General features: G+C 35.4%; 1 protein-coding gene across 1 annotated transcript in view; it reads right to left on the bottom strand.

Moving 5' to 3' along the window:
- DCDC1 (doublecortin domain containing 1) overlaps positions 1-12,340 on the bottom strand; it is a 445,002-nt gene extending 432,662 nt beyond the window's left edge. Inside the window, exon 1 of the mRNA XM_031936696.1 lies at positions 12,177-12,340. Within this exon, the coding sequence (XP_031792556.1) occupies positions 12,177-12,340 (164 nt within the window). The remainder of the gene's footprint in view (positions 1-12,176) is intronic.
- Between the last annotated feature and the right edge of the window lie 3,707 nt (positions 12,341-16,047).

The raw sequence follows: 16,047 nt of genomic DNA, 5'->3' as shown, positions 1-16,047 counted from the left end.
AGATCTCATCAACAGTTCCAAGTTTCCAATAAATAGTTACTTGAAGAGCAGATTCCCACATTTTTTTAAAAAATGGAATTCCCTACTTAAAAGTAGAATAAGGTGTCTTTTTTAATGAATATATTTTGTTCATTGTGAAATATTCTTATAAATATACTAATGATTTTAATATTAATAATCCATTATTCCACCACCACAAGGCAAAAGATTTTTATTTTTTCATATTCTAAAGTTTTAATCATGTTATATCCTCAATTCTATTGCCTTCTGACTAAATACTGTTTTTCATGGTATTCACTAAACACCATTATTCATGTTGCTCTATGTTCTGTATGGATTTTATTGGAATATAATATTTTATCAACTATATTGATATAGCCTTCTTGTACCTAGTTATGCATTGGCTATCATTTTTGTTTATCACACACATCTTCCCCGTCTTCTGATAACAGCGCTTGCTTTCTTTTGGGAATGCAAACTCTTCCCAACTCCACATCATCCTGATAGGGTAAGGACAAGAGATTATAGGAGATTTACCCAGTGAATAGTAAAAATAATTAAATTTAAATATATGGTTCAATTTTATAATTTATATCTGAAAGTAGGAGAAGGGGTAGTTTTTCATGTTAAAGAGTTAATATTATTGGTCCACTATGAATAGTCTTCAGCTTTGATTTGTTTTACAACATTGATGACAGGTTTTCAGTAATTCTTTTTTTTTTTTTTTGAGAAGGAGTATTGCCCTGTCACCCAGGCTGGAGTGCAGTGGCGCGATCTCAGCTCACTGCAACCTCTGCCTCCCAGGTTCAAGCGATTCTTCTGCCTCAGCCTTCTGAGTAGCTGAGACTATAGGCACATGCAACCACACCTGGCTAATTTTTTGTATTTTTAGTAGAGACAGTGTTTCACCATGTTAGCCAGGATGGTCTCGATCTCTTGACCGCATGATCCTCCCACCTCGGCCTCCCAAAGAGCTGGGATTCCAGGCATGAGCCACTGCGCCCGGCCTCAGTAGTTCTTACAGAGTCTCAAACTCATCTTTCTTATAACAATTGATATGTGTTTCATAGCTTGTTAGGTGTTGGAGAGGATGATCACATACCCTTGCAAAGCCAACTTGTTCCATGTGGGAATTAAACCCACATAGTCAGTTTGCTAAATTGGTGCTGGAATGAAAGGTGTTAGGTTCATTTAGCTTTAAAGAAACAGAGAGGCACACTTAGGCTTCAAGTGATAAGGCTTATTATCAAGATACATAGAAAGTTACAAAAGTAAATAAAACCACTCCTGCAGGGCACAAAAATTGGAAGGCCATTCATGGCTGTCGAGGATACACTAGTGACTTAATTCTAGTAGACTCCATGCTTTTTGACTCAGCACCTCCTATCTCCTTCTGGGTCTACCTACCTCTTCTTCATACATCATGATTGCCTGATTTACCTCTATCCTCCTCCTCTTTCCTCATGGCTTCTGCTTACTTCCTCTATGTGTCTCGTTTCTATGCTAAATTACTTTCTTCAGTCTCTGTCTATATGACTTACATTCAAATTCCTCAAAGAGTTTAATTTCATCACTACCCAGGATAGGACACCCCTGTTGAGTAAAACTCTTATGTGAGGCAACCTCATGCTACTGGCAAGCTGCATATGGGAAAGTACCTATTAATGGCCCAGCTAGAGATAGGACAGCAGGATGCACATTGGAGGTACACAGGAGGTAGGGTGATATGGGCTTTCAGTGCCTCCCAAACAGGTAAAACATAATTGGCAGGGGACTTGCATGGCCTGTCTTGTACACTAAGATGAGCAGAGACACGATATATTGATTGATTTTAAAAGTATTCACTAAAATACATCATACAATTTAAATTTCTGCCACAAGTGTTTAAATGTAACAACTGCTGAAACAGTGCTCTGATTCTTTTGATTATTTTAATATTAGTCATTCATTTCTAATCAAAGAGGAATATAAGAATACAGTACCATGATTGCAGGCCCAGTCTCTGGACCATTTGGCTCAACAGTCTATGCCAATGTTGGCCCAAAGGGATATGGATCAAAAGGAAGGATTGTGCTCCTTGACAATCCTAAAGATGCCAATCTTGAGGGTGAAGAATTTAATACAAACTGCCAGCATGATAACCTGATCATCATAGTACAGGAATTTATTCCTCCCTCAAAATCTTCCCCATTTATTACTGAGAGTCCTCAAAGTGGTACATTATAAATTTCTAAAAGTATCTCCTACGTACCTATAAAAATATGTTGGTAAGAGTCACAGCTGTTTCCACTCTCTTCTCTCACTGCCTCTCTGCTGCCATGACCAGTCACAAGAACAATGAGGTCCATGCCAAGGTGCTACCTCAGAGTGTTCCCAAAGACTCTAGTGCCTGGGGCCAGAACAGTCTAGTACAGGGATGATGAAAAGAGACATCCCTCCAACCCTGTCCTATTAAGTCACGGAAACTCTGAAGCAGTTCAACTTGTGTGTAGAGCCCCAAGGAGTTTTCTTTCAATAGTCCCCTCAGCTTTTGGCCCTTACTTGCCCAATTATAGGGACTCTCATCCAGGCCAGGCAAGGTATAAATCATATATCATGCCCTTCGTATTGACAATGATAATAACAATACTAATAGCTAATGCCTACATAGCATTTATGTCAGTCACTGTTCTAAGCATTTTATATTTATTTATCATTTAATCCTCACAACAGCCCTATATTATTATTCCCCTTTTCCAGATGAGTAAACCATGGGCTTACGGTATTTGAACTTATATCTACAGTCTTATTGTCATGGTTAATTTTATGTGTCAACTTGACTAGGCAACAGGATGTCCAGATATCTGAGGAAACATTATTTCTGGGTGTGTCTGTGAAGATGTTTCCAGAAGAGATTAGCATATGAACTGGTGGACCAAGTAAAGCAGATGGCCCTCCCCAGGGCAGGTGGGCATCATTCAATCTGTTGAGGGCCTGATTAGACCAAAAAGGCAAAGAAGGTTGGAATCTGGCTTCTTCTGCCTTACTGCTTCAGCTGGGACATTAATCTTCCCTGTTCTGGTCACTCTTGGTTCTCAGGCCTTCAGACTCAGATTGGAAACTACACCAATGGCCCTCTGTCCCTCAGGCCTTTGAACCACACCACTGGTTTTCCTGGATCTCCAGCTTGTAGATGGCTAATCATGAGACTTCACAGACTCCATAATCAGGTGAGCCAATACCTTATCCTATATATATATAATATGTATACAAAATATGCAGTATATGGACTGGACATGGGGGCTTATGCCTGTAATCCCAGCACTTTGGGAGGCTGAGGTGGGAGGATTGCTAAAATAGGGAGCTCAAGATCAGCCTGGGCAACATAGCGAGACCTCATCTCTAAATTACAAAAATTTTTAAAGTCAAATAAAATATTTCTTTTTAAAGTATAAATTTAAAAATAAAATAAAATACTATAACCCATTGGTTCTGTTCCTCTGGAGAACCCTAATACATTTGCTACTTGTTTTCTGTTTTACCTATCTGTTCTATGCTCCTTTTCACTTCTTTGTTGTCTTTGCTTAGATTAAAAAATAATTTTCCATTATTTCATTTCCCCTTCTATTAGGTTGTATGTTATACATTTGCTTAACTTTATTTTTACTGGTTACACTAGCCATTACAATATGAATCCTTTTCCCATTAAAGTTTAACATAATTACTTACTCATTACTTTCCAGACAATGCACAAACCTTAAAATACATTATATCTGTTTATTGTTGCTTCCTAGGGCTGATGAACAATACTTTTGTTCCCATTTTCATTAACAGGTGCATCTGTCTTTCAGGGGTCCTAGCTTTATGCAGGGAGCTCAGCTCCAAAGTCTTCCTTGCTTGAGCTTGAGGTTTTGCATTCTGTTCTTCCTGTGCTTCTTGAGAACTATTAATTATATACATTTTATATTATAATTTATTTTAAGATCTACATTTTTAAGATCTACATGAAGATCTATACAGCTATCTTTTCTAAAATTCAGTAAGTTGTATGATAGTTTTGCTGAATTTTGTCTTTCCTAACTGATACTAAATTTAGTGCTATGGTTACTTTTATTTATTGGCCCATATGCAGTCTCCATGAATAGGTATAGTTCCTTTCCATGTGAATTCCTAAACCAGTTGTTCTAGAAAATGGTCTTTTGTCCAAAGACAAAAACAAAAACAAAAACAAAACAAAACCCTCACCTTCTCCCCACCTACTGTTGAGATTTTCCATAACATTCTGGAACCTGGGCTAATTTTATAACATAGATTTTCTTTTTAATATTTCTGTCAGATTTATCATCTTGTCCTGGAAGTGTGTATGTCTCTACTGTAAATTTTTCATTGCATCTGTAAATAACTCACATACAAACAGACAAAGTAGTTCCTTTTTCAGTATGATTTCTATGCCAACCCCATATGATGGAATGTGTTTCCTCCCTGTGCATCCATACCTGCCCTGGAAGATTTGATAGCCAGAATTACTATATCTCTTTGGTTATTTCCTATCATATAAAATGCTAGCCCTTAATTTCTGTCAAATATTTCAATTTATCATTGTATTATTTAATCTTTTGCCATGATATAGAAGCATTCCTTTTAAGCCTGAAGTTTAAATTCCACTGAAATGGATTAATACAAAAACATTAATCATATTACTTCATAAGTACACTTCCTTTAAAAATCTATTTATATATCTAAACTACTACGTACCACCTACTTCTCCAACCATTATTAGTTGTACATCTATTGAAGCACAACAAACTACCACAAAATTCGTGGCTTAAAATAACATCTATTTCTTAGCACACTATTTCTGTAGGTCCAGAGTCTGGGCAAAGCTTAGCTGGATCCTCTGTTAAGGATCTCACAAAGCTGAAATCAAGGTGTCAGCTGGGACTGCAGTCTCATCTGATGCTCAGGGTCCTCTTTCAAGCTCATTCAGGTTGTTGCCAGAATTCAGTTCTTGACTGCTATAGAATTTATATTGACTATCATCTTTTTTGAGGCCAGCAATAGCTTAGCTTTCTAAGTTGTCTGTCTATGATCTCTATCATTTAAGAGTTCATCTGATTAGGTCAGGCACACCCAGAATAATCTCCCTTTTAATTAATTTAAAGATAACTGATTGTGTCACTTAATGACATCTGCGAAAATCTTTTCTCTTTTGCCACATAATGAAACTTAATCATGATGGCGATATCTCATTGTATTTACAGGTCCTAAAGATCTTAAACATTGTGGAATTTACAACCCTCTTGATATTTCAGAGTAGCATTTAATTATGCTTACTCTCTGAAATTTTCTTTAAATCTAGTTTACAATTTTTGCTTCACAAAGCAACAACTAAGTAATCTTTAAGGTCTAAAAATATAAGAAAATATTATTAGGAAAGACTACAGGAAAAAACAGCTAAGTAGACCATAAGAATTAAGGAGATGACTACAGATTTGATAAGAACAAATTTTCTCCTCATTTCCTCTTCTTAATGGCATTAGTAAACCTTAGTGACTTTTTATAGCAATTTGAAGAAAAATCCTAGTAAAATCATACTTCTTGGTCTCACATTTAACAATTTCTACCAAGTGGTGCTGCTCATTACTCCCCCGTAATATCCCTCAGCTATAACTGCACCACATTGCCTTCCATAGTTCCTATCTGCATACCTTTTTACCAATAGTGTTCACTCAGCTAATCTATACCTATTACTGTACTCCTTTGAAAAATAAATATTTAATAAATGTTAATCTCAACTCAGAATTTACATTTTCTAGAACCTCTTTCATAATAACATTAATTGTCAGGTGAAAGAGAGAACTATTAAATAGTTACACATATAAATTTACAATTACTGATCATGATTAGCTCTGAAGGAAAAGCCCTAGTTACTGAAGGGAAAAATTCCAGGGGTTAGGGTCATGGAAAAGGCGTCACCAAAACTGTTCAGGATGGCAGGACACATAAGAGAAGATAATCCCACCAGATCCTAGTTATTCCTTATTCCAAATCATTTCCCCAGGCCCTTTGTAAAAATTGATGTCCTGTTTTGCATATTGCCATGTTTGCTTTGTTATCTGTTATATAATTTCAGATGATTTCAGATCTTACTCTGCAAGAGTAAGATCGTTGTTTTACATCTGCTATATTTCCACAGGAACTCAACCAGTGGTTGATATGCAGGAATTATTTTTTGGTAATTATGACAGCATGCAAAAATGTATCAAAATGCCACTGAAAAGAAACAAACACAATTTAAGAAATAAAATAAAAGAAAGCTGAAGCCAAGAGTTATGTCAGGTAATGTTGATTATCTGTCTAAGTCATTTCCCCCATTTCTTCTTGGATAAAGTCTCGGTTATTTTTAAGAATTCATCTTCCTTATATGCCCATGGAAAGTATCCTATGATCAGCTCCAGTGAGTAAATCTTCAATGGTCTAAAGCCAATGATGGTAATTTCATTTCCCTTGACCCTGGCAGGTTAAGTAATCTGCTTGTGACCTAATTTTGGCCAATGAGACATAATAAATCTTTTAGACAAAGGTTATTTGCCCTCATGAAAAAGAGATGTAAGTGATCAAACATTCATCTTTTTTACTCGGACATTGCTGAGTGAACATGTGATGAGCCATCTTGCAAGCAGGAGGGGTCAAGCCAAAGGATCTAGCCAATATTCTGAGGATGGCAGAGGGAAAGACACAGTGAGCCAGACTTTTTGATAACACTGCTGAACTGCTGAATTTAACCCTAAAATTGCTCTCTCTCTGAATTCTTCTTACATGAAATAACGAATGTTCTTCATTTTTAAGTCACTTTCAGTTGAATTTTGTTACTTTCCACTGATAGTGGCCTAACTTATATAGTCAGCTTTCCACTACTGCATCAAATGTAATGGACATGTGGTGTAAAGTAATTGATAATCCGAATTACTTTTGCTTTATTTTTAGTTTTATTCAACACCTTTACTAATGTTGAATTAATTTCATAATAAGATAAAATATAAACTATCTGCTATTTTCTAAAAATTCTACTTTTACTTAATCAGGAACATGTCACCAGAAATTTCAGCATAAGCATAAAATGACATGGAGTTTCGATTTTCCCTCTTTATGAAACACAAAACATCCTTGTTACATTTAGATTTCTATGGCATAAATTTGCATGTGGCTAATAATTCTATTCTTAAGCAGGAAATGTGGCTACTTTGACAGACCATGGCTCCAAAACAAACATGCAGGTCTAAGTTATCACATAATTTGGATGTGAATTCAACAGCAGGATAATGAAATGACAGTTGCCAAGGATTTGTACTTGCTGTCTCTTCATACTAGTGTTGCCTGTCAAAATGTCTCTTTTTCTTATACAGAAGCCATAGAATTTTTATGGATAGCAATTACTTACAATATGAAATGAAGTACATCAAATCTAACAACCACTCTTTAGCCCTTCATTATTTGGTAGTCTCTTTGTTAAATGTAGTCAACCATTTTCATCCAAATTATTTATTTATACTGTATATTTGACAAGCATATATTTCTTGCTTTAAATTCTTATGGCATTTAAACCTTCCTGAAGAGTTTCTTTTAATATCATCATTTGTAAAACTTATCTTTATTATAGTACCATTTTAATGGTAATTAAGCTCTCAAATTGAAATATATACAAATAAAATATAAACATAAAGCAAAATGACCATAAGTATGTTCAATAATGAATCATCAGTTTAAAATACTGGAATACAACCAATAAAAGAAATAACCCTACTTATGTTTGGTGAATGCAAGCTTTTATAAAATTTCTTAAGCACACAAAGCAAAAGATTTTATTAAACTTCATCCTGCCCTTTCTCCAAGTTGCTTAAACTTCCAAAGATACAACTTTCTCCAATTGCTAGATTATCTGATAAAATACAATTTAAACATCATAGAAAATGAGTAATAAAAGTAAAAAATTCCCCACAAGTTTTACTTCCAATTCCAGAAGAAAATGCAATTCTAATTTGGCCTAAAAATGTTTATAAGGGTTTTTCCAACTGCGGAGCAATTTCAGGATATTTTATAACGCATAACAAATTTTTACTTGCAATTCAATGATTGAATAATAACCAAAATGTTATGTTCAAACTACATATATACTACATAAAAGATATTCAATAAGTGTTTGTTAAGTTAAACTTGTTTACTTTTGCAGAAGAAAAACTTCTAAAGAAGAAAAACAATTTCCAAAATTCATAAAGATACATCTGAGCATAGCATCGGGGGCATAAATAATTCCACCCAAAGGAAAAAAAAGTTTTTTTTACTTGTGTAAAAGTATACGGGAATAAAAATAAGGCATATGTGAAATTTAAAACTGAGGGGTTATAAATATTATATACAACTTTTCCAGAAGAAAATTTTCAAAAAGAAACAATGATCTAGTCTTTTAAGATTTTATAAAGAAAATATTATATTTATATGGAGATCTGCAGAAATATTTTTAAAAGCTTGAAGGAAAAAATCTGGAAAAAGATTATGAACTGGAGAAAGTATAATTTGTTGGGTAGTAGCAGGAGTCTAAAACAGAGAAGGTGTTAGCATGCTTCATTCACTGTTGTTTTCTCTCATTCTCATCTGCCACTCATTCCATGGTGGGAATCGACAGTTCATTTTTGGAATGATGAAGTTGCTAAACTTAAACTGTCCATAGAAAAGGCAATGGATCTAAATGTTTATATTTCAAAAACAATCTAAGATTCATTCCAAGTAAAAAGTACCCAAGATAAATGACTTAAACAGTGACTAAATAGATTAGGTGTCTGTTAGTATCCTTGAAAGCAAGATTTGCTTGTGAAAAAGTAGCCTTGATAATGTACAACAACAACAAAAAATGGTTAGTATTTACTTTTTAAAAACTGATTTCAGTTCTCATTTAATTTACTAAAAGTAATTTTCCTCCTCAGGGCCTTGTAAGAGTTGGTAATGCTTTATATTTCTGATAAATGCTGTAGTGTTAGATCCATTTGAGTTCATACCATACCTTCTTTACTACTACTGACCTGCCAGCAGGATAAAAAATACTATAACTTCCCATTATAAAAATCATTAAATCACATCCCTTAGATGATCATTGGCTGAAAATCATTAAAACAACATATTTTACATGTGAGATGGAAAAATTTACTAATTGTTTACAACATTCTCCTAATGCAAAAATGCAATCGTAATTTGGAGATCTTCCACTTCAGCATTTGGAGTGCTGGATATGAACATGGTGAAACTATGCCTGGATACCTGTTACTAAAAAATAACTGATTTTGTCATCCATGTCTCCAAGACTATTTTCCGATTCTGGGTCACCTGGGAATGCATCAGACTACAGCTGAGCAGGAAAAGTTTACTATTGTGCTACTTTCCTGGAAGCAGCCACAGAAATGAGGCATTATTTTTTTTATTCACATGACCTCCAAATGGTAAGTCCAAATGAGAGGATGAAACCTCTGGCATAATTAGCTGAAAACATTTATAATGTTGGTGTTAGTTTTCTGGCGAGGGGGCATGTCCTGGCACAGAGGTTTTCACTCTGTTATAAGCAAATGCAGTATGGAGTGACAGCATGGAAAGGAAGAACAGAGGGAAGGAGAGTGGATAATGTAAATATAATGAAAAGCAAACTGATAGCATCAGATAATAACAAGAAAATAAAGTGGTCACTGTATGGCTACTTTGAATGGACTTAATATATATACATATATATGTAGGCATATTTTGTAAAAAGTGCAATGTATTAATTAATGAAGAAAGCACAATCTCTGTAATACAAGTAGGAAAAGTACATTGACTATATTTTAATAATTACTTCTCATAAAAAGACCACAAAGATGGTAGAAGAAAGGTGGCAAGGAAAACAAGAATGAGACAAAAGAAGTTTTAACCTCAATCAGGGGGTAAATGTCCTTACTCATAGAGAAAATTGCCTCTCTCTGATAATCATATTAATACCAATGACTCTTAAATTACCATTAGCCTTTATGAACTTGACCCCTTTCAGGTTGAAACTCATCATTTTCTTTTTCATGAAGGTAAAAGACCTCTGAGCATTGTCTACAGCTTTCCATTTGATTGTCAAGAAGAGGGTTACTTCATTTTCTTGGTTTATCATAATCAAAGTTGATAGTAACAGGCAATAGTGACAGAAAAGAAGTTAGGATTCAAACAAAGAAACAAAAGAAGCACAATGAAACAGAAACTATAAAAAACAGGCAGTAGGAAAGTGTCACATGAGAAGAAAGACTGACATATAATGAAAAGGACAAATAAAGCCAGTGTTAAACTGACTAACAAAGAAAGCAAATAGGAAAAAAGCAGGAACAGACTGAATAAATGAAAATACATTTAGCTTTACCAGAAAAAAATAAAGTAGCAAAAATGCACAAAAGTAGTTAGAATAAAAAGCGAATGTATTACCATTTTCAAGTAGCAAATTGGAAATAAATAAATATTAAAGGCAATAAAAATATGTGCAAGTACACATAATATTAGAATTGGCATTTGTAAAAAGGAACATTTAATCCTATTTAGAATTTTTTTTCTAATAAGTTATGAGTGACTTATGTCCCTACAATATAACATACAGGGTATTCATTTTTTTTAAAGTTGCATTGTATAAAGGATCTCATACACTACTAATATGCACTTATAGCTGAGAGGAATAAAGCAAAACAAATCAGCTGAAAGTCAAGGTTTCACTTTCATCTTAACCTAGTGACACACACACACAAATAAGCAAACACTCAAACTGGTCTAGGAAATAAATACGATCTAGGATTTCCATAAGAAGATTAACATAATCCTTAATTTATGAATAATTTATTGATTTTCTTACAGTCTCATAACATAACATAAAGACTATGGCATCACACTTAGCCAGCCAATAGTTTATCAATGTATGACAAATACCTTTTAGTTCTTTCACTTTCTAACAGAGAAAAGCACAGGAAGAATACCCCTGTCTCCTCTGTTTTATACTTCTGATAAATGCTGTAGTGTTAGATCCATTTGAATTCATATCATACCTTCTTTACTACTACTTACTAGTTGTGTGAGCTCAGTCATGTTAATCAACCTCTTTCTGTCTTTGTTTCCTCATAGGTAAAACAAAGGTATTGAGACTACTGTCTGTCTTATATTCCTCCTAGTGTTTTTTTGTTTTGGTTTGTTTTGTTTTGTTTTTTAGACAGAGTTTCACTCTTTTTGCCCAGGCTGGAGTGCAATGGTGTGATCTTGGCTGACCGCAACCTCCAACTCCTGGGTTCAAGAGATTCTCCTGCCTCAGCCTCCCGAGTAACTGGGATTACGGGCATATGCCACCAAGCCCTGTTTTTTTTTTTTGTATTTTTAGTAAAGACGGGGTTTCACCTTGTTGGTCAGGCTGGTCTCAAACTCCTGACCTCAGGTGATCTGCCCACCTTGGCCTCCCAAAGTGCTGGGATTACAGGCGTGAGCAACTGCACCCGGCCTCTAGAATTGTTTTCAGAACAAAATTGATATAATGCAGGTTAAGTGCTAAGCATAGTGACTGGCACTTAATAAGTACTACCTGCCATTATCATTATTATCATTATGCTACCCATTCAAGTCAGATCCCAGAGATAATTTACTTTTACTGCATCATCTACATTTTTTCTTCCCATAAAGTAGAAAAAAGGAAGGGCTCTACTCTAAGCAACAACCTCCATAACCCCAACCTCGTAACATCTCAGTTACTTATTTATATCACCTGTACTCAAACTTTTTTTTTTTTTTTTTGAGACAGAGTCTCACTCTGTCACCCAGGCTAGAGTCAAGTGGCATGATCTCACCTCACTGCAACCTCCACTTCCTAGGATCAAGCGATTCTCCTGCCTCTGCCTCCCGAGTAACTGAGATTACAGGTGCTCGTGATCATGTGTGGCTAATTTTTTTGTATTTTTAGTAGAGACGGGGTTTCACCATGTTGGCCAGGCTGGTCTCGAACTCCTGACCTCAAGTAATCCACCTGCCTAGGCCTCCCAAAGTGCTGGGATTACAGGCATGAGCCACCTCGCCCAGCCAAGACTGATTGAACATTTAAACTACTTTCTAGAAACACTTTTATCCCCTTCAGTATTTAGTTTAAGCTGCTGAAATAATGTTCTTACCTTGGTAAATCGTTCAAAATATATTTGTAAACTGGGTTTACAGTATTCCCATCCAAGGTGCCTTCAGGACTACTTTGCTGTAATACTTTCATTGTTTTAGTCAAGGGGGATAAGGAAGACTGAGACAGTGCTTCTCTGTGATCTTCTGCTCCTATTTTTGCCATTTTCAGCTAAAAATGATAAAGAATGTTATTTAATTTTAAATGTAAAAGCCTACTAGATTACAAATACAGGCTGGGTATTAATTACAACTTACTTGTCATCATGTTATTCTAGACCATATAGCAATTATTAAATGTGAAATTCCTTTAGAAATTAACAGATGAGAGCCTAAAGAAAGAAAAAAAATATGAATCTAAGTTTGTAATTGGTATAATACTGTTTAAGAATGAAAAAAATGGGCCGGGCGCAGTGGCTCACACCTGTAATCCCAGCACTTTGGGAGGCTGAGGTGAGTGGATCACGAGGTTAGGAGATAGAGACCATCCTGGATAACTCGGTGGAACCCTGTCTCTACTAAAAATACAAAAAAAAAAAAAAAAAAAAAAAAATTAGCCGGGTGCGGTAGTGGGTGTCTGTAGTCCCAGCTACTCAGGAGGCTGAGGCAGAAGAATGGCGTGAACCCAGGAGGCAGAACTTGCAGGGACCGCACTACAGCCTGGTCAACAGAGCGAGACTCTGTCTCAAAAAAAAAAAAAAAAAAAAAGAAAGAAAAGAAAAGAAAAAAATGCTGGTTTGTTGCAAAGCATTTTAATTTTTTCTATTTTCTGGAAAACTACTTATATAAGCAAAATTGTATGTGAAATATGTTACTGAAAAAGCACACCACAAGCCTTTTTTTTTTTTTTTTTCGTCTGTTCTTCATCCCTCTTTTTCCGAACTGATTCTGATGGGTCTGTCAATTATGTGGCCTTGCCTTCAAGGCATGGCAATGAATGTCTACAAGGCTAGTCAATCAAAATGCCCTATTCTTCCACATACAGAGATTGGTAAATCAGAGTCCTGATGAAGAAAGCAAGCAGGGCTCCATTCTCCTGGATTGCTAGCTTTAAGAAAAATGCAAACCTCCCCCATTGAGATGAAGCTGAAAGATATGAAAGCAGACATAAGAGGTAGAAAGAGACAGAAGGTGAGATTCCTGGTGATGACATTTGAATCCCTAAAACCAGCTATTAAAAACAACCACCTCTTTAGTTTCCTATGTACATGAGCCAACAATTTTCTTTCTTTGCTTAAGCTAGTTTGAGTTGGGATTTTCTTTTTTTTTTTTTTTTATACTTTAAGTTCCAGGGTACATGTGCACAATGTGTGGGTTTGTTACATACATATACATGTGCTATGTTGGTTTGCTGCACCCATTAACTTGTCATTTACATTGGGTATTTCTCCTAATGCTATCCCACCCCCTGTCCCACACTCCATGACAGGCCCTGGGGTGTGATGTTCCCTGCCCTGTGTCCAAGTGTTTTCATTGTTCAATTCCCACCTATGAGTGAGAACATGCGGTGTTTGGTTTTCTGTCGTTGTGAGAGTTTGCTCAGAATGATGGTTTCCAGCTTCATTCATGTCCCTGCAAAGAACATGAACTCATCCTTTTTTATGGCTGCATAGTATTCCATGGTGTATATGTGCCACATTTTCTTAATCCAGTATATCACTGATGGACATTTGGGTTGGTCCCAAGTCTTTGCTATTGTGAATAGTGCCACAATAAACATATGGATGCATTTGTCTTTATAGCAGCATGATTTATAATCCTTATAACCAGTAACAGGATAACTGGGTCAAATGGTATTTCTAGTTCTAGATCCTTGAGGAATTGCCACACTGTCTTCCACAATGGTTGAACTAGTTTACACTCCCACCACCACTGTAAAAGTGTTCCTCTTTCTCCACATCCTCTCCAGTACCTGTTGTTTCCTGACTTTTTAATGATTGCCATTCTAACTGGTGTGAGATGGTATCTCATTGTGGTTTTGATTTGCATTTCTCTAATACCCAGTGATGATAAGCATTTTTTTTCATGTGTCTGTCGACTGTATAAATGTCTTCTTTTGAGAGGTGTCTGCTCATATTCTATGCCCACTTTTTGGTGGGGTTGTTTAATTCTTATAAATTTCTTTAAGTTCTTTGTAGATTCTGGATATTAGCCCTTTGTCAGATGGGTAGATTGCAAAAATTTTCTCCCATTCTGTAGGTTGCCTGTTCACTCTGATGGTAGCTTTTTTTTGCTGTGCAGAAGTTCTTTAGTTTACTTAGATCCCACTTGTCAATTTTGACTTTTGTTGCCATTGCTTTTCATGTTTTAGTCATGAAGTCCTTGCCCATGCCTATGTCCAGAATGGTATTGCCTCCGTTTTCTTCTAGGGTTTTATGGTTTTAGGTCTAACATTTAAGTCTCTAATCCATCCTGAATTAATTTTTCTATAAGGTGCAAGGAAGGGATCCAGTTTCAGCTTTCTACATATGGCTAGCCAGTTTTCCCAATACCATTTATTAAACAGGGAATCCTTTCCCCATTTCTTGTTTTTGTCAGAATTGTCAAAGAGCAGACGGCTGTAGATGTATGGTGTTAATTCTGAGGCCTCTGTTCTGTTCCATTAGTCTGTATCTCTGTTTTGGTACCAGTACCATGCTGTTTTGGTTACTGTAGCCTTGTAGTATAGTTTGAAGTCAGGTAGCGTGACGCCTCCAGCTTTGTTCTTTTGGCTTAGGATTGTCTTGGCAATGCGGGCTCTTTTTTGGTTCCATATGAACTTTAAAGTAGTTTTTTCCAATTCTGTGAAGAAACTCATTGGTAGCTTGATGGGGATGGCATTGAATCTATAAATTACTTTGGGAAGTATGGCCATTTTCACGATATTGATTCTTCCTATCCATGAGCATGGAATGTTCTTCCATTTGTTTGTGTCCTCTTTTATTTCATTGAGCAGTGGTTTGTAGTTCACCTTTTAAGAGGTCCTGCACATCTCTTGTAAGTTGAATTCCTAGGTATTTTATTCTCTTTGTAGCAATTGTGAAGGGGAGTTCACTCATGATTTGGTTCTCTGTTTGTCTGTTATTGGTGTATAAAAATGCTTGTGATTTTTGTACATTGATTTTGTATGCTGAAACTTTGCTGAAGTTGCTTATCAGCTTAAGGAGATTTTGGGCTGAGATGATGGGGTTTTCTAAGTATGCAATCATATCATCTGCAAACAGGGACAATTTTATTTCTTCCTCTTGCCTGATTGCCCAGGCCAGAATTTCCAACACTTTGTTGAATATGAGTTGTGAGAGAGGGTATTCCTCTCTTGTGCCAGTTTTCAAAGGGAATGCTTCCAGTTTTTGCCCATTCAGTATGACATTGGCTGTGGGTTTGTCATAAATAGCACTTATTATTATTATCATTTTATTTTTTTATTTTTTTTACAATTTATATTTTATTAACACATATTGTTTTAATAATGTGACATCTATGTTTTTATATATGTAAACTTATATCTCACATATAAACATATATAACATATAAACATATATAATATATAACATAATATATAAAACACATATAATATATAAGCATATAATATATAAAACATTATATAATAACAATATATATAATGTATAAACATATATATATAAGTTTTTTATAGTCTCACTGTATTTATAAGTTTTTTTATTTTTTATTATTTTATATTTTTTTATTTTTTTATTATACTTTAAGTTCTAGGGTACATATGCATAGCGTGCAGGTTTATTACATATGTATACTTGTGCCATGTTGCTGTGCTGCACCCATCAACTCGTCAGCACCCATCAATTCATCATTTATATCAGGTATAACTCCCAATGCAATCCCTCCCCCCTCCCCCCTCCCCATGATAGGCCCCGG

The sequence above is a fragment of the Piliocolobus tephrosceles genome, chromosome 13 (assembly GCF_002776525.5).
Source record: "Piliocolobus tephrosceles isolate RC106 chromosome 13, ASM277652v3, whole genome shotgun sequence".
Taxonomy (NCBI): domain Eukaryota; kingdom Metazoa; phylum Chordata; class Mammalia; order Primates; family Cercopithecidae; genus Piliocolobus; species Piliocolobus tephrosceles.
The sequence above is the reverse complement of the archived record's forward strand: the minus strand, read 5'-3'. Positions and strand labels throughout refer to the sequence as shown.